Source organism: Chrysochloris asiatica, unplaced genomic scaffold (genome assembly GCF_000296735.1).
Source record: "Chrysochloris asiatica unplaced genomic scaffold, ChrAsi1.0 scaffold00059, whole genome shotgun sequence".
Lineage (NCBI taxonomy): Eukaryota > Metazoa > Chordata > Mammalia > Afrosoricida > Chrysochloridae > Chrysochloris > Chrysochloris asiatica.
The window spans coordinates 14,338,638-14,356,877 of NW_006408577.1; the positions used below are offsets into that span (position 1 = coordinate 14,338,638).

An 18,240-nucleotide genomic window follows, 5' to 3' on the forward strand; every position below is an offset into this window, starting at 1 on the left:
TCAATCCTATCTCCTCTGTATATAGGATTGATAGGGACGAGTGACTTGGACATTGGCTACCTAAAATGGGGGAGCTATAAAGGCACAGAGTCACTGGTTTACAAGTTTTCAGGGGGGAGTTTAGTTTCAGAGTATGTGGGGGAAGGTAGAATCCCTACTGAATAGTATTCATCTTGTCTAGATGTGTCTGCTGAAAGGAGATGGGGATAAAGATTCTTAAGATTTAATAGCAAGTAATTGTTATCATGGGGTCCTGGTGTGGCGCTGTGGGTTAATGCACCAGACTGCAAATCCATTTGAACTGCAAGATTGGTGGTTCAAGCTCACCAGCTGCTCCTCGGAAACCCTATAAGGGTCGCTATGGATGGGAATTGACTTGACAGCACTTGAAACAACAATTGTTATCATAACTAATTGCGACTGTCACTACTGTAAAGATAGAACTTTTGTAACAAAAGGAGGGGAGTAGTTAATCTTACAGTCCAAGAACAGAGGGCCCTAGGACTGTCAAGGGAGAAGAGCATGAGCGAAATTCTATCCAGAGAAGCAGTGACATCAGAGATGGAGGCAGAGATAAGGGTGGAAGGGAAAAAACCACCCGGCATCGCTCATCAACCACACCGCACACCAGACGGCCTGTCTAGAGACTTTTATTCAGGGTGAGGAAGAGCAAGGTGACCTTTGCCTGAGAGAGAAGGCAGAAGGAAAGATAACAGGAAGGGAGTGGTCTTATATAGGTTCAAATCAGGAGATCACACATCATTGCTAGGGTGATTTAGCTCTGGCCTATCAAAAGCCATGTTGCCTTTTAAACGATGCACCTTATAGCTTAGGGCTTGGAAACAGAAACCTAAGATTACAAAATGGAGTTGAGGGGAAGGGAGAGGGAAGAACCCAGAAGGTATAGCCTAAAATGGCGGGCCTGATTGTGACTGACTGATTATTGTAACAGAGGGCATGAAGAAACAGAGCAGTTGAGGACTCTAGACTTATGGAAAGAGAAAGGCTGTGTGCTGGCGGCCAGGTGCTGGTGCCCAGGAGGCAGTCTTGTAGAATGTGCCCTTTGGTTGTGTAGATGATATATATATTCCTGAGTGTTTTTGTTTACATCCCCCCCTCCAAAGAAAACAAAAAATGGAATAGAAGCAAGTACTGTTGAATGATGAAGCATCAAGGAGATTATAATCATGGCAGTGAAGCGATGAGTATAAAACCTGTGTTCTCCCATGTAAACTATCACTCAATTCACAATTTTAATAAAAGGAAAAAGAAGGGAGTTGCAAAGGTAATTTTAAAGAATATTGCCCCCAAACTTTTATACTTGTTCGACTACCTATATAAATCTTATTGCATAGCTATTCATCCTCAAAAAAAGAATACCTTTACTTGAAGTAAAAATTAAAGTATACTCTGAAGAGGTATCTTGGGATTAGAAAAGAGAAGAGAGTTAATTTTTAATGAAGTGTTTTATTCCACTGATATGAGTGCCTGCCTACATTATATATTAATAGTCCAATAACTCTGGGGAGAAGTTTTCTAAATTATATTAAAGCGAGGAGAACACTGAAGCTCAGGGAAGTTAAGTAAATTATCTATTGTAACGGTTGTTGCTCAGTGCCATTGAGTAGGTTCCAGCTCAACAGCTTTGCATAGGTTTTCCTAGGAGCCACTGGCAGGTTTGAACTACTATACTGACCTTGTCATTTCCTGTGTTTATCCTACTGGCCACACCAGGACCCCATTATACAAGTGCTAAGGATAAGGACTAAGGAGCTCTGGTAGCGTAGTGGTTACGAATCGGGCTGCGAACCTTAAGGTCAGCGGTTCGAAACTACCAGCCGCTCTGCGGGAAAAAGATGAAGCTTTCTACTCTTGTAAAGATTTACACCCTCGGAAACCCTGTACAGGGTCGCTATGGGTCGGAACCGACTCGACGGCACTTAACAACAACAACAGCAAGGATAAGGACTACTAACCATGAAGTAGGTGATTCAACCTACCAGTCACTCCTTGAAAACCCTATACAGAGTCACTGTGAATTGGAACTGACTCGGCAGCACTTAGTAACAACAAAAGTCATAATCAGGGTTTGTTCTGTCAGACTTGATAGCTCATTAGTCTTGTTTAAATGATACTGAAAATATATGCTGGAAATGAATGCAAAATAAAAATGATAGAAAATTGAGTTTAGTAGACTTAAGTTGCATTAAAAGTGTGTTTATTATTTTGATCCTAGGCAGTTACTTGGCAGAAAACCCGAGTTCCAGATCATAAGACAGCTCTTATGTCAGTTCTGGGAACTGCTGTCATGAGCAATATGGAGGCCTTTAAGTACCACTTTGAAGACTCACAGGTATGTAACAGAATTGTTCATTAGTCATTTAAAATTTTTCATGACGCTCTTAAGGTATTTTCCTTTTGAGGAATCTGGAATGGTAAGGGATTTTTTTCTTTTTACTTTTTCATCAAATATGTATACAAGGTAAAAAAAAAATACATATAGTGCTCATATTAATTCTTCCTCCCTAGGCCCTTTTTACTTTTTCTTTTTGCTTTAGTACTGTGCATTCAAGGATCACTGTTGGCACAGTGGTTAAGCACTTGGCTGGTAACTGAAAGATCAGCACTTCTAACCTACCAGCCACTTTGTGGAAGACAGATATGGCAGTCTGCTTTTGTAAAGATCACAGCCTCAGAAACCTATGGGGCATTTATACTCTGTCTTTAGGGTCTCTGTGAGTCAGAATCAGCTCGACAGCATTGGGTTATTACATTAAGTTTTTTTAATTGCTTTTTAATTTAGAAACTTAGCGATTTACTTTTCATTGTTTAAGGAAGAGGATTTAGTGTACTTACCCTCTTCTTTTTCTTATCCTAAATGTAGCTTCCTTTTGTTAATCTATCAGTTTTAGACAGTGCTTCTTGACTTGTTTTGGTACTGGATGAGGTTATTAACACCCCTGCTCTTCCCTTTATTTGTTCTATCCTCTTTCAGTGTTTCCCACTCTACTTTTATATGAGGGGTTTTCAAAATGTTGTAGAAATTTTTCATGATTTTCATTCCATTTTTCTGTGAACTCTTTGAAGCCCCTTTATATTGTCAGTCTGTTAGTTTCCTAGGGCTGTTATAACAAATTACCACTAATTCAAGGTCACTATGAGTCGGAACTGATTTGACAGCACTTAACAACAACTAATAGCATAAACCAACAAATTTATTCTCACATTTCTGAAAGCTAGAAGTCCAAATAAAGTATCAACAGAACCATGTTCCCCCTGAAGGTTCTAGAGAGGAATTCTGAACCTCATCCTAGCTTCTTTGGTTAATGACCATAGTTGGCAATCTCTGAATTGTAGTGACATCACTCTAATTTCTGTCCCTCCTTAACTTGGCCATCTTCGCTCTGTGCGTTTTCTCTGCGTTTCTATGTCAAAATGTCCCGCTCCTATCTCTGACTTTATCTTTCAACCCTCCTATTGAATTGTGTCAGCTTGAGGACTAAGGTGCGCCTGACCCAAGTCATGGTATTTTCAGTAACCTCATATGCATGTGAAAGTTGGGCAATGAATAAGGAAGACCATAGAAGAATTGATGCTTTTGAGTTACGGTTTTGGAGGAGAATATTGAAAGTGCCATGGGCTGCCCAAAGAACCAATAGATATATTTTGGAAGAAGTACAGCCAGAGTGCTCCTTGGAGGCCAAGATGGCCAAACTTCATCTCTCATACTTCGGACATATTGTCAGGAGGGACTAGTCGCTGGAGAAGGATATTTTTCATAGCTTCTTATTTTATGTATATAAAATTTTTGTTTTTAGTTTATTTGTTCTTGGGATTATCTCTCTTTGTTTTAGGATGGTTATTTACTTTATCAGATCTTTTTTTCTCTTGTTTGGTGTATCATATTTGTTTTCTCTAAGACTCATTTTCTTGCTGTCTTTCCCATGAATACGCAGTGTATTTGGAAACTCTGGTTTGTGACTGGGCTTGGTAACCGTCAGACTCTACTTGAATATTGAAAATCTTGGTCTGGAGGCCAGCGGAGTCACAAAAGCCACATGGGGTGGAGGTGTACTCTGCACATTGGTATCCATACTTTTTACTCTAGTTCTTTTCAGGAGCTCATTCTACCCCTTTCCTCTTCTCCATTCCATTCCTTAATTTTTCTCTCATTTTGCATTTTTATCTTTCTAGACAACTTTACATTAATTCTAGTTTTGGTTTGTAACACATTTTCCTTATTCCATTTCTTTATAGAAGTATTTTGTTGTGCTTGTCATCTCCTGTCTTTTGCCATAAAGGCTTTCTGGAGTTCTGCTGGACAGTTTTTTTTTTCCTTCTCTTCTTTTTTCCCATAATTTGTTGAAATCTTTCATCTGTTTCTGTTTCCCCCTTCTAATCTCTGTGTGGTATTGAGTCCTCAATTACTGATTATCATGATTGTTTATTAAATATTATTTTTTTAGACTCTTAGATGGGAACTTGTGCTCAATTAATGCTTAGATGTAGTGTTCTCTCTGCCTGAGAAAAACAACAGTCTTGATGGCCATCATAGCCTCTGAAACATGGATCCTGTTGTTCATAACTGCCTTAATACTTGTTTAATAATTTCAGCGTGCTCCGTTGCTATCTTAGAATGGTCATGCTGGCCAACTTGGAATGGTAATGGTATTGTGTAAATTCCTGCTGTGTCCTGGTCCCCTACAGCTTTGTGAGACTTTGACACCCTGAGTCAAAAGCACTGTAGGATAAGCGGTGGACCACAAGGTCAGTTTGAATCAAAAGGCTGGAAGTCCAAACCCAGCAACAGCTCCTCATACAGGATTGCTATGAGTTGCAACTTAGTCAATGGCACTTAAGAACAACAAATAACAACTAGAAACCTGCGCTTACTGTAGGTAATTCAGATTTGATATCTGTGGGAGCTGGCTCTAGAGATTCTGGTTTTCTAAGTTGACAGTTCAAACACAACAGTTGCTCTCGGAAATCCTCCACAGTGTCCCTGTGTGAAGGAACTGACTCATCGGCACACAGAAACAACAACATGCTAGAATTTTATTTTTTAACTTAAAACACCAGGGTTTTTTTTTTCAGCCAACTACATATATTAAATTATTTTGTTTATATCTTTCACTGCTACTTTCTTTATCTCATTTCTTCCTTTGTTGTACAAGTGTATTATTTGGTAGTTCTTTCAGCAAGGATATGCATCTAAAACTCCTAGTTTCTAAAACTGTGTTTATTTTTCCCTACGCCTGGAAATATGGTTGAGCTTTGTATAGAATGTTGTGGTCAGTTGCTTTTTCAGCATTTTAAAGCAATTACTCCTTTATTTGCTGCTAGTTATGTAAGGAATCTTTCACATAGCTTTTAAGATTTCATTTTTATGATTGATATTCTGTAGTTGTGCTATTTATACATGTGTAGATTTATATTAATTTATATGATTTAAGCTCTTAGTGTGTAGCGTTTATCTGATAACTCACATCTTTCAAATCTCAACAACAACAACAAATTCTTTGAAAGCTTTGTTTTCCTGCACTGCTTAACTTCACTAATTTCTGGAACTCCTTTTGGTTTTATGATGGAACTCCTTAAGTTATTCTTCTCTTTGATGTTTTTATCTCTGCATTATTTTCTAGTAGGCATATTGGTGGCACATTGATTAATACTCAGCATCTCACAGAGAGGTCAGCAGTTCAAAGGCACTCCACGGGAGATAGATGTGACAGTAAATATTACAGCATTGGAAACCCAATGGGCAGCCCTACTCGGTCCTGTTGTGTCACTATGAGTTGGAATTGACTCGATAATCAGTGGGGTTTTGTTTTTGTTTCGTTTTGGTCTGTTCTCAGCTAAGTTCTGGGTGAATCCCTCAGTACTTCCTAATTTTTATTTTCAGAACTATGTGTGTATTTCCAGGATTCAGAATTAAATTGCTTTCATATTCTTTTGTCCTAAACTTGATTGCTAATTGTTGTTGTTAAGTACCGAGGAACCAGTTGCGACTCTTAGTGACCCTGCACAGGGTTTCTGAGGCTGTAAATCTTTACAGGAGCAGAACGCCTTATCTTTCTCCCACGGAGTGGCTGGTAGTTTGGAACTGCTGACCTTGAGGTTCACAGCCCGATTCGTAACCACTACACTACCAGAGCTCCTTGCTAATTACCAGTTTTGATTTCTTTACTTATTAGGTTTTTTGTTGTTGTCTTTTTAAACTGGATGCTACTTTCTCTATTTAGCATGTTATACATACTAACTTCACAGTCCTTTTCATACTGCTCTATCATCTCTGTTTTCCTGAAAGAAAATTTTCTTATTCTCTGCTGCTTTAAATATTTGAAAGTTTGACTTGAAAGTTCATCTAAATTCTGGATTTATTATGTATGTTATTTTGTTTTTTCCTCTCTATACTTCCCCTCCTCCATAGTATTTTAGCAGTTTCCTCCCCAGCCCCATTTCAAAACTAGGTCCACGGCACATAACAACAACAACAACATGATAGGTAAAAGGAGCTCTGGTAGCGTAGTGGTTACGAATCAGGCTGCGAACCGCAAGGTCAGCAGTTTGAAACTACCAGCTGTTTCGCAGGAAAAAAGATGAGGCTTTCTGCTCCCGTAAAGATTTACAGCCTCGGAAACCCTATACAGGGTCGCTATGAGTCAGAACTGACTCCACAGCACACAACAACAACAACATATTAGTAGCTTATGCCTCTCATCTTGCCAAGACTTTTACAGACCACTTCCTTAGCCACCTTGGCTTGGTCTTAATCTTGGTATATTGTTAAATCTGCTCTTTCTTGAGACCCTGGCAAGCAGTCCCACACAGCGATTGTATTTTTAAGCATCTTTTTGTGGTCGATCCTATCTCATCCCCATGTTGCAAGTGGAAAGACTGTTTTCAGTCTCTTGGCTCGCATGAGTATTTTCTGTTCTGATTCCTATACCGGAATTTAATTTTCAACTAACATAGCTTGTTTCTGATCTTATAGCAAGCACCTGGGGGTTTTGGCTTCACCCACCACTCCCTGTTACATGGTTTACATCCATAAAGATGTTTTTCTTAACTTTTATGTAATTAGGTCTTTTTGAAATGCTTTTAAAATTGATTTTAATCTATCCGTGCCAAATATTTGCAATTGGGATGAGAGAAAAAGCTCTGCATGAACTTACTCAGGTATTATGGAGGTTTAGTGAAAGAGAGAGGAAAGACATGTTAGGAGACCGGTCATGGTTACTTACAGCACTGAAGTAGAGGAAGGAGGGATTGGATAACTACTCTTGAAAAATCCTCTGAAACATAGTTTTGTCATGATAGACATGTAGTCGCCATGAGTCAGAATCAACTCAATGGCAATGAACAAAAAGCCTGATTTTACTTTTTATTAGTATTTTATGAGATTTTGCCCCTTTATTTGATTTATTTCATAAAGCTTGAGTATAGGTTGTTAGCTTTTAAGGTTATCCTAAGCCATGTACAAACTACAGTATTTGGGAAGTAATTTTCAATAGCTAACTAAGATATTGTAAAAGGAAAACATTAGCAGTATTATTCATTCTTACTCAGGGCAGATTTTTTATCCACAAACTCAGTAAGTCTTTCAGAGCCTTCGCAGACTTTCCCTGCTGCTCGGTAGCTGCTTTAGGAGAGTCTCATGTTACCTAGTAAATCATATTGTTGTTATATAACCATTGGTAAATGCTGTGATGTTTTACAGTTAATTAAGTAGTATCATTTTGTAATGGATTGCACGGACTTAATTCATTTATTTTAATATATTGGCACTATTTAGCATGGTGACAGTAATACACTTGGTGTTCTACAATTGGTAATGCATCTCCTTGAGCCCTGTTTCCAAGGGCAGAGATGACCATAGACATAGGTGACAGCCTAACAGACCTTGTGGGTAAGGAGCCTTATGGTTTCCACTTATCACAAATTAGCACCCCACTGTTTGCTGGCTTTTCTTATTCACCTAGGTTGAAATTTCACTATTAGTGCTTCTTAACAACAATGTCCTTAGTTCCAAGTGTTTCAAATAAGAGATTACAGACCGGTATTTTAAATATTTTGACTAAGATAACATCGCTAACAAGTAGTGGATCTGGGATTCAAAACAAGTCATGCTAGTTTTTTATGTTATATTCTTAACAAATCTCTATATTGCCTTTAGCTAGGCTATTGAGCTAAAGGAGCATTTTCCCTGTCTTCTAGCCTCTTTGTATCTCTCTGGGATTCTCTTCTAAAACCTCCCTTCTTTTTCTCCCTCTTCGTACATACATCTGTAGATTACAGAAAGAATGTCAATAATCAGCAGAATTTTTGTGGAAAATTCTTAAACAAAAATGAAAACAATTTGTAGCGGTTTCATTCTGTTGTGCATAGGATTGCTAAGAGTCTTAGCCAATTCAGACAGTGCTTAACATCAACAACAATCAGTGTTTAGCCCTGTGGAAGTTCATTTAAAGAGTTTTGTTTTTGTGTTTTAACTTTGAGAAATGAAAACCCTGTCCCTCAGATTATAGAATATTCAGAATAAAATTAGAAGCAGTCACTCCTTCATAGGAAAAATTGTGATTGTTGTGTGCCATTGAGTCAGTTCCAACTCAGCAACATTGTATAGGGTTGCTGAGACTGTAAATCGAATTACTGACCTTGTGGGAGCAGCCCAGCTCACACCCCATTACACTTCCAAGGATCATTGTTGAAAAAAGGTAGTTAAAGATAAAAAGGCGAACAGAAATTTTAAGAAGATAGAAGATGAATTGAATAGGGATTGGTGTCCATGCCCTGTGTCCTATGATAGTTAAATATTGGCAGACGATTGGTGAAGATTTTATGACTGTTGATTTTTTTTTTCCCCATAAAGTGGAGTTCCAAAAATAGGACATCATTTTAACAGATTTTATTACTTTCTTTAGGTTTAATGCTTGAGCATGTGGCTCATTACACCTTAGGATGAAAATCCCTTTGTTTTTATACCTTTCAACATATTAAAGGAGCTCTGGTAGCGTAGTGGTTACGAATCGGCTGTGAACCGCAAGGTCAGCTGTTCAAAACTACCAGCTGTTCCGTGGGAGAATGATGAGGCTTTATGCTTCCGTAAGGATTTACAGCCTTGGAAACCCTGTACAGGGTCGCTATGAGTCGGCACCGGCTCCACGGCATATAACAACAACATATTGTATATAGCCAGATCTGTGGAACCATATTAAATTAATGCTGTTGTGTTGTAATTTATAGATATATCTAAGCGGTTTTCTTCCAAAGCATGATGCAGACCACTCTCTCACGAGCCTTTCAACTCCAGAAAGGAGTTTCATCTTTATCAACAACCGGCCAGTACATCAAAAAGACATATTAAAGGTAATTATCTAATAGAAAAAAAAAATCAGAAGTAAAAATTAACTCTGTCATTTGTCAAAAAGCTACATCCCAAAATCTGCTCTAAATTAAGGAAAAGAAAAAAATTTTTAAATGAACATTTATTAAGGATTGTGCTTAGAACTTTACATAAGATTTCTCATTTACTCTTCATAACTAGTATACTATGCATTATTACTCCATTTAGTAAGGAAATTAAGATGTTAAGTGACTTAAGTTAGTTATCAGAGTATAATTCCAACTGTAGTTCTTCAAAGCTTCCACATCACTATTATCTTTAAACCATGAAGCCACTTGCATTGGATAGCTGTACTTATTAATATTCATGCTTTCTTGAGGTTTGAGGTCTCTGAAAGAGTACTGCTACGTGGATACTGCTTTTCCTAATACACTTACCTCTGCTTAATTTCTCAATTGAATTTGCACATTTTGTGCTCAACAGTACTATTTTTAATTACATGATATTTTCCTCTTATTCATTATATTTTCAGTTGATCCGACATTATTACAGTCTGAAGTGCTTAAAGGAATCCACTCGTTTGTATCCCATATTCTTTCTAAAAATTGATGTGCCAACAACTGATGTGGATGTAAATTTAACACCAGATAAAAGTCAAGTATTACTACAGAACAAGGTAACTTTTTTCAGACAATTTTTATATTGTTGTTGTTGGTTCCGACCCATAGCGACCCTGAATAGGGCTTCTGAGGAGCAGCTGGTGGGCTTAAACCACCAACCTTGAGGTTCAAACTGACCTTGAGGTCTAGCACATTACCCTGCTAAGCCACATGCTATTTATATACTTATGCAAATCTAACCATTTTCATGACAGACAAGTGATGGAAAATTGGAAGTTGTCAAAAATGAAATGTATAAAGATTGCTATCTTAGGTAGTAGTGAGCTGAAATGGGCTGGTATTGGTCATTTTGAATCAGACAATCATATGGTTTACTGTTCTGGGAATGACAAACTAAAAAGGAGGGTGTTGCAGTCTTCATCAAAAAGATCATATGAAGATCTATCTTGAAAGACAGTGCTGTCTGTGATAGAATATTTATATGCCTACAAGACAGACAAGTTAATACCACTGTTACTAAAATTATTCATCTGCCACTAAAGACAGTGATGATGAATTTGAAGAATTTTACCAACTTCAGGTCGACTCAATGGCACTTAACAACAGCCAACTTGTTCAGTCTGAAATTGATCAAACATGCAATCGAGATGTACTGATAATTACTGGCGATTGGAATGCAAAGGTTGGAAACAAACAGGAAGGATCAGTGGTTGGAAAATATGACCTTGGTGATAAAAACGATGCTGGAGATCACATGACAGAATTTTGCAAGACCAGTGACTTGTTCATTGCAAATACTCTTTTTAAACAACATAAAAACTGACTATACACATAGAACTTAACAGATGGGATACACAGAAATCAAATTAACTACATCTATGGAAAAGCTCCATATCATCAGCCAAAACAAGGCCAGGCACAGACTGTGGATAGACCATCAATTGCTCCTATGCAAATTCAGGCTGCAGCTGAAGAAAATTAAAAACAAGTCCATGAGACTTGTTTTAATTAATGATGAATGTGACGCCATTACTCTTCATTTTGTCATTCTCACCATAGTAAACCATGTGATTGGCAGATTCAAAATAGCTAATAACAGTCCATTTCAACTCACTAATGCCTACGATATCGATGTTTATGCATTCCTTTTCATTTTTGACAAAATTCACAATTTACCTAGATTCATACTTCTTATAATCCATTTTCTGATTATTAAAGGATGTTTACAGCTGTTTCTCTTCATTTTGAATTGTGCTTGATCAGCAAATGAAGGTCCTGAGGACTTTACTCCATTTGCGTCATCATGGTCAACTCTACTTTGAGGAGGCAGCTCTTCATCAGTCGCATTTTGAGTGCCTTCCACCTTGAGGGGCTTATATCACCTTCCACCCTGAGGGGCTTTTTCATCATGTTTCAGTAGTCAATAATCTGGTACTGGTAGTGTTCCGCTGCTATTCGTATGGTTTTCTGTGACTAAATTTTCAGAAGTAGTCTGTCTATCCTTCTTCCTAGTCTGTCTTCATCTGGAAGCTCAGCTAAAACCTGTCCACTGTGGGTGACCGTGCTGGTATTTGAAATACCAGTGGCATAGCTTCTAGAATCACAGCAACACACAAGCCACCACAGTATGACTGATAGATGAAAGGTCATTGAGAGGACAAGAAATAAGAAAAAGACCAAAATGATGTCAGAAGAGTCTCTAAAACTTGCTATCCATCATAGAGATGGTAAAGCAAATGGAAGAAGTGAGGAGACACAAGAGATGAACAAAAAATTTCAAAACGTCAATTTTGAGAAGACAAAGTCAAATATTATACCACAATGTGCAAAGACCTGGAGTTAGAAAATCAAGAGGGAAGAACACGCTTAGCATTTCTCAAGCTGAAGGGAACTGAATTAAAAAATCAAATCTCAACTTGCGGTATTGAAAGATTCTATGGGCAGATTATTGAATGATGCAGAAAGGAATCTTGAGTCCTGTCCAGAACCTTCTGACGTGGGACATTCCCAATTGAAAAGACAAGCAGACCTGCCTGGAACAGAAGGTACTTCTTGAAAGAAAGACCAGCAGAAAAAATAAAAATAAAAACACAGTCTGAGTAGCTGCTACAAGAACAAGCAAGGTGTTCGCCAGGGAACCATCAAGGCAAACAATGACGTCCTTTCAGGACAAACCCTCCTCCAAGACTGAAACTCAAAGGGAACACACAAGCAGGTATTTAAGCTTGCTGGTGACCAAGTTGGTCTCCTGGTAATTGGAAATGGGGGAAAGGCATCAATGAAGATGTAGGATGAGTTTGACCATGTTCCATAGATTCCTGTCAACCTGGAGATGAGAGAGAAAAGAGGAAGGGCTAGTTGGTCCAGAGTGTGGTGACTCCTGGGGACTCCTGAGCCCATGGACAAGGACATAGCCGTGGAGATCTAAAGCTGAGAGTGAAGTGTCCAGCTGATATGAAGTGAGGGAAGATGCACAAGAATGCCCAAACTTGCAGCCAGTACTCATTTGACCTAGCTTCAATGACTAGATGATCAGAACTCGACCAGAGGAAGATTAAAAAAAAAAAAAAAAAATTGATAAAGGGAACAAGTATAAATTTCTACAATTTGATGAACTTGACATATACTTATGAGTATAGTTGCTCAAAATACCAACTGTGAGGAAAGAGTCTTCACATTAAGGATCAATCCTATCCTATCCCCTCTGTATACAGGATTGATAGGGATGGGCAACTTAGACATTGGCTGCCTAAAATGGGGCTGATATAACGGCACAAAGTGACTGGCTTACAACTTATCAAGAGGGAGTTCAGTTTCAGAGTGTGTGGGGGATGGTAGAATCCCCACTAAATAGTTTTCATCTTGTGAAAGGAGATGGGGATAAGATTCTTTTTTCTTTTTTTTTTTTTTTTAAGTTTTTATTGTGAATTGAGTGAAAGTCTACAGGGCAGATCATCAGTTTTACATTCAATAAATCATATACTTTGTTTCATTAAAATGATTACAATCCCCTCCATGTACCATCAGTCAACAGTATTTCTCACTATTCATTTTAGCTTTTTTTTTTTTAAATACTCAGGCATATAATAATTTAAACCACCAGAGGACACATTCTGTAAGCCTGCCTCCTGGCCACCAGCTTAGTCCCTCTCTTTCCATGAGTCTAGTCCTCCGCTGCTCCCTCTCTCCATGTCCTCATCTCTGCCTCCATCTATGGTGTTGCTGTTTCTCTGGATAGGGATCTGCATTCTGCTCGTGTTCTTCTCCCTTGATGGTCCTAAAGTTCTCTGTTTCTGGACTGTGAGATTAAGGGGATAAGATGCTTATGATTCAATAGTGAGTAATTATTGTCAGAAGTAATTGCAATTGCCACAGCTGTAAAGGTAGAAGTTTGGTAATATAAAGGGGTAGTAGTTAATCTTACAATACAGAAACAGACCCTAGAACCAGTAAGGGAGAAGAAGATGAGTGGATTATGGGCCTCTATCCAGAGAGGCAGTGACACCAGAGATGGAGCCAGAGAGGATGACAAGGAGAAATAGAGCAGCTGAGGAGTTTAGACTCATGGAAAGAGAAAGGCTATGTACTGGTGACCTAGAGGCAGGCTTACAGAATGTACCTTTGGGTTCTTTAAATGATTATATATTCCTGAGTGTTTTTGTCTACATCCACAAAAATAAAAAAGAGGGAAAGGAATCAAATACTGTTGTTAAATGATGATGCACAAAGGAGATTGTAATCATTGCAATGATGCAGTGAAATGAAATACTATAGGATATGTGTAAAACTGATATTTTCTTATGTAAACTATCACTCAATTCACAATAAAAACTTAAAAAAACAAAAAACAAGTGAACACTTTTAATCAGTTTTCACATCTCATTGTGAAAACTAAAAAGGAAATTACCATGATATTAAAATATATGTAATGGTATGAACAACAACAACAAAAACTTCTTTAAAGTGTTAAAGAGCAAAGATAGATAGTTTTGAGGACTAAAGTGTGCCTAATCCAAGCCATGGTATTTTCAGTCTCCTCCTGTGCATGTGAAAGTTGAACAATGAACCAGGAAGACCGTAGAAGAATTGATGCATTTGGATTACTGTGCTGGTGAAAAGTATTGAAAGTACCATGGACTGCCAGAAGAACAAACATTCATCTTGGAAGAAGTACAGTCCAAGTACTCCTTAGAAGCAAGGATGTTCTCATTCTTTGGACATATTTTCCAGAGGGATCAGTCTCTAGGGAAAGACATACTTTTTAGAAGGTCAGCATAATAGAAGACCCCCCCCCCAAAAAAAAAAAAAAAAGATAGATTGACACAGTGGCAGCAGACTGGGTTCAGACATAATAACGGTTGTGAAGATGCCACATGACTAGGCAGTGTTTCTTTCTGTTAGGTGAGAACCGACTCAATGATACCTAAGAGTAACAACTATTTTCACATGAAAAAAGACTTGTTTAAATGTTTTTATTTTTCATTATTGTTTTAAATCTTGTTGTCTATGTATAATTTTTATAATTACACCTAATTTTTTTTAATTTATATTTTTAGGAATCTGTTTTGATTGCTCTTGAAAATCTGATGACCGCTTCTTATGGACCACTACCTCGTACAGATACTTGTGAAAATAATAAAACAGATGTTTCATCAGCTGGTGGAGTTATTAATAGAACAGCACAAACAGATGCACTTCTTAATAAAACAGAATCATCTGGAAATAATTACCTAAATGTTGATACTTCATCCATTTCCCTCCAAAATGATGTACAGAATGATGACTCTGGGAAAAACTCTAATAATTGTTTAAATCACCAGTTATGTATCGGTGATTCTCATGATGGTAATTTTAGCTGTGAAAATTCTAACATTGATAAGGACACTAGAAATGTATCTCCAGAAATACCACTGGATAGTTTATCACATGAAGATGCCAATAGTGAATATCATGAAACTTCTTTTTCAGGTACTATTAAGTGCATGCAATTGGAAAATGTCAATAAAGGCCATGTAAATGAGACTGGGAACAATGAGACAGGAGCATTTCCTGAGTCATCGTTGGAAATTTGTGCGGATGACTGGAGCAAGGGAAATGTACTTAAAAATGCAGTGGGAAAGAACATTGAACCTGTGAAAATTTTAGTGCCACAAGAAAGCTTATCACGTAGTAGTACTCCAAGCCCCGAACCAAAGACTCTCTGTGAAGGTCCCTGTGACAAAAAGTCAAACGTGATCGATAACAAATCTGGACAGCTAACAGCTTATGATATAATTAGCAATCGAGTAATCAAGAAACCCATGTCAGCAAGTGCCCTTTTTATTCAAGATCATCGTTCTCAGTTTCTCACAGAAAATTCCAAGGCCAGTTTGAAGGATGCAACAGTGCAAATTGAAAAACTGTGGGAGACACTGAGTGAAGAGGAAAAACTGAAGTAAGTTTCCAGACCTTCCGTGTGACCTGAAGGCTCAGCTATTTCCGTTCTATATGACTCACTAGGTTTGAGAATTTAAAACTTCTTATTTATGGAAAATGCCATTTGGCTTAGATAGAATACCTTTTACTGGCATCCCTTTCTTTTGATGTTAATTTTGAATTTTTTTTTTTTTTTGGCATAAGACTTAACCACTTTTTAATCTAGAAAGTTCGTTTGTCATTCTTTATTTAGAACCACCGTTTGCTTCTATTTCTTTTTTATTTTAAAAAACTTATATGGCATTACTTTTTTTTTTTTTTTTTCAGTTTTTGCATTGTGCCAGTTAGAATAGAGAAATTATTTTTTAAAAAATACCTTAAGTAGTCTCTTCCTTAAATGGTGCCCAAAATACATACCCTAATACTGAAACAGTACCATTGTTGCAGATTCAATTTAGTGGTGTTGATAGTGTCCCTATTCAATATAAATCAGGGCTTTATCTATTGGCAACATATTGACTATATTGGGTTTTGCTAGATATTTTTTGGTAGATAATAATGTGACAATCTATATTTGATTATCTTACTAGTTTTTCAGTTTATACTGTACTGATCTAAATGTGACAGGTAATATTTGATTAAAATAACTATAAATTACATGTCATATGTCTATCGGTATAGTAAAAATTAAGCTATGGAAGACATTGAGTGAAGAGGAAAAATAGTTCCAGATTTTATATGGTAGGTGTTTCTAATCTATTGTCAGTCAGTTCCATCTTATAGGAACTCTTATGTACAACAGAGAAACTGACATGTTCTACACACACCATGCTCTCAGTTGCCATGAGTTTGAGCCATTGTTGCTGCCAATGGCTCATTGGGTCTTCCTCTTTTTCTCTGACCTTTCACTGTTTTAATCATGATATCCTTCTCCAGGGACTGGTCCTTCCTAACAACATGTCCAAAGTATAAGAGATGAAGTCTCTCTGTCCTTGTCTCTTAAGAAGCATTCTGGTTCTCCTTCTTTCAAGATAGATTTGTTTTTCTTGCAATCCATAGTACTTTCAGCATTCTTCTCCACCACCATAACTCAAATGCATCAATTCTTCTACATTCTTCCTTATTCATTGCTCAACTCTCATATGCATATGAGACTATCAAACATACCATAGTTTAGGTCAGGCACACCTTTTAGTGTTCAAACTGACCTCTTTTCCCTTTAACACTGGAAAGCAGTCTTTCGCATGTGATTTGCCTGATGGAATTATTTTGTTTGATCACTTGATTATTGCTATCATGAGTGTTGATTGTGGATCCAAGCAAAATGAAATCTTGGACAACTTCGATCTTTTCTTCACTTATCTTGATGTTCTTCATTAATTCAGCTGTCAGAATTTATGCTTTCTTTACACTGAATCCATACTGAAAACTGTAGTGTTTGAAGGCACAAAATTTTATGATTTTCTGGGTTATGGTTGTGGTTTTTTTTACAGTATTTCTATCTATTCAGTTTAATGATTTTTTTTTTTAAAAACACTCATGCATATATAATAATTTACACCACCAAAGGGCACATTCTGCAAGTCTTCTTGGCTACCAGCTCTCAGTCCCTCACTTTCCATGAATCTAGAGTCCTCAACTGCTCCCTCTCTCCATGTCCCCATCTCTGCCTCCACCTCTGGTGTCACGGCTTCTCTGGATGAGGTCCTGTATTCTGCTTGTGCTCTTCTCCCTTGATGGTCCTAGGGTCCTCTGTTTCTGGACTGTAAGATTACTCCCCCGTTTTTGTTACAACACTTCTACTTTTAGAGTTGTGACAGTTGCAATTAGTCATGATAACAATTACTCACTATTGAATCTTAAGAATCTTATCCTCATCTCTTTTAACCAGACCCATCTAGACAAGATGAAAACTGTTCAGTGGGGACTCCATCTTCCCCCACACACTCTTAAACTAAATTCCCTCTTGAAACCATGTAAGCCAGTCACTTTGTACCTTTATTGCCCCCTCATTTTAGGTAGCCAGTGTCTAAGTTGCCTGTCCCTATCTACCCTATGTACAGAGGGGATAGCATTGATACTTGATGTGAGGACGCCTTCCCTATCTGGTGGTATTTTTAGTTAATGCCTCCATGAGTATAGGCCAAGTTCATCAAATTGTAGCAATTTATCCTCATTTCCTTATCAAAATTGTTTTTTTTTTTAATATTCCTTTAGTCAATTTCTGGTAGCTAGTGGTTACAAATCAGGCTGCGAGCCACAGGGTCAGCAGTTCGAAACTACCAGGTGTTCCTTAGGAGAAAGATGAGACTTTCTGCCTCCATAAAGATTTGCAGCCTCGGAAACCTTGTACAGGGTTGCTATGAGTCAGAACCGACTCCATGGCACATAACAACAGTCAAGTTCTGATTATCAAGTCATCAAGGTTAGGTCACATGGATACTATCTGCAAGTTTGGGTGTTCTTGTGCATCTCCCTTTCCTTCATATAAACTGGCTGCTTCACTCTCAGCTCTAGCTCTCTGTGGCTATGTCCTTGTCCATGGGCTCAGGTGTCCCCAGGTCTCACACTTTGGACCTACCAGCCCTTTCTCTTCTCTGTTATCTCCAGGTCAACAGGAGTCTGTGAAACGCGGTTGAACTCAGCCCATTTCTTCATTGCTGCCTTTCCCCCTCTTCCCTTCACTAGTAGACCAATGTGATCGCCAGCAAGCTTACATGCCTGCTCATGTGTTCCCTTTGCGTTTCAGTCTTAGAGGGGGGTTTGTCCCGAAGGAACTTGATTGTGTGCCTTGAGCAACTTGCTTATTCTTGTGGTAACCAATCATACTGCCATTTTCGTTTTGGGTTTTTCCTGATG

At 37.9% G+C, this 18,240-nt stretch overlaps 1 protein-coding gene across 2 annotated transcripts in view; it reads left to right on the forward strand.

Annotated features, from left to right (window-relative positions):
• The window catches only part of PMS1 (PMS1 postmeiotic segregation increased 1 (S. cerevisiae)), a 108,225-nt gene that overhangs the window by 54,498 nt on the left and 35,487 nt on the right, over positions 1–18,240 (forward strand). The window contains exons 5-8 of one of the 2 annotated variants that reach the window (XM_006864044.1): positions 2,237–2,353; positions 9,247–9,369; positions 9,879–10,022; positions 14,523–15,400. In XM_006864044.1, coding sequence (XP_006864106.1) covers positions 2,237–2,353; positions 9,247–9,369; positions 9,879–10,022; positions 14,523–15,400 — 1,262 coding nt within the window. The remainder of the gene's footprint in view (positions 1–2,236; positions 2,354–9,246; positions 9,370–9,878; positions 10,023–14,522; positions 15,401–18,240) is intronic. The other variant, XM_006864043.1, reaches the window with a different exon arrangement.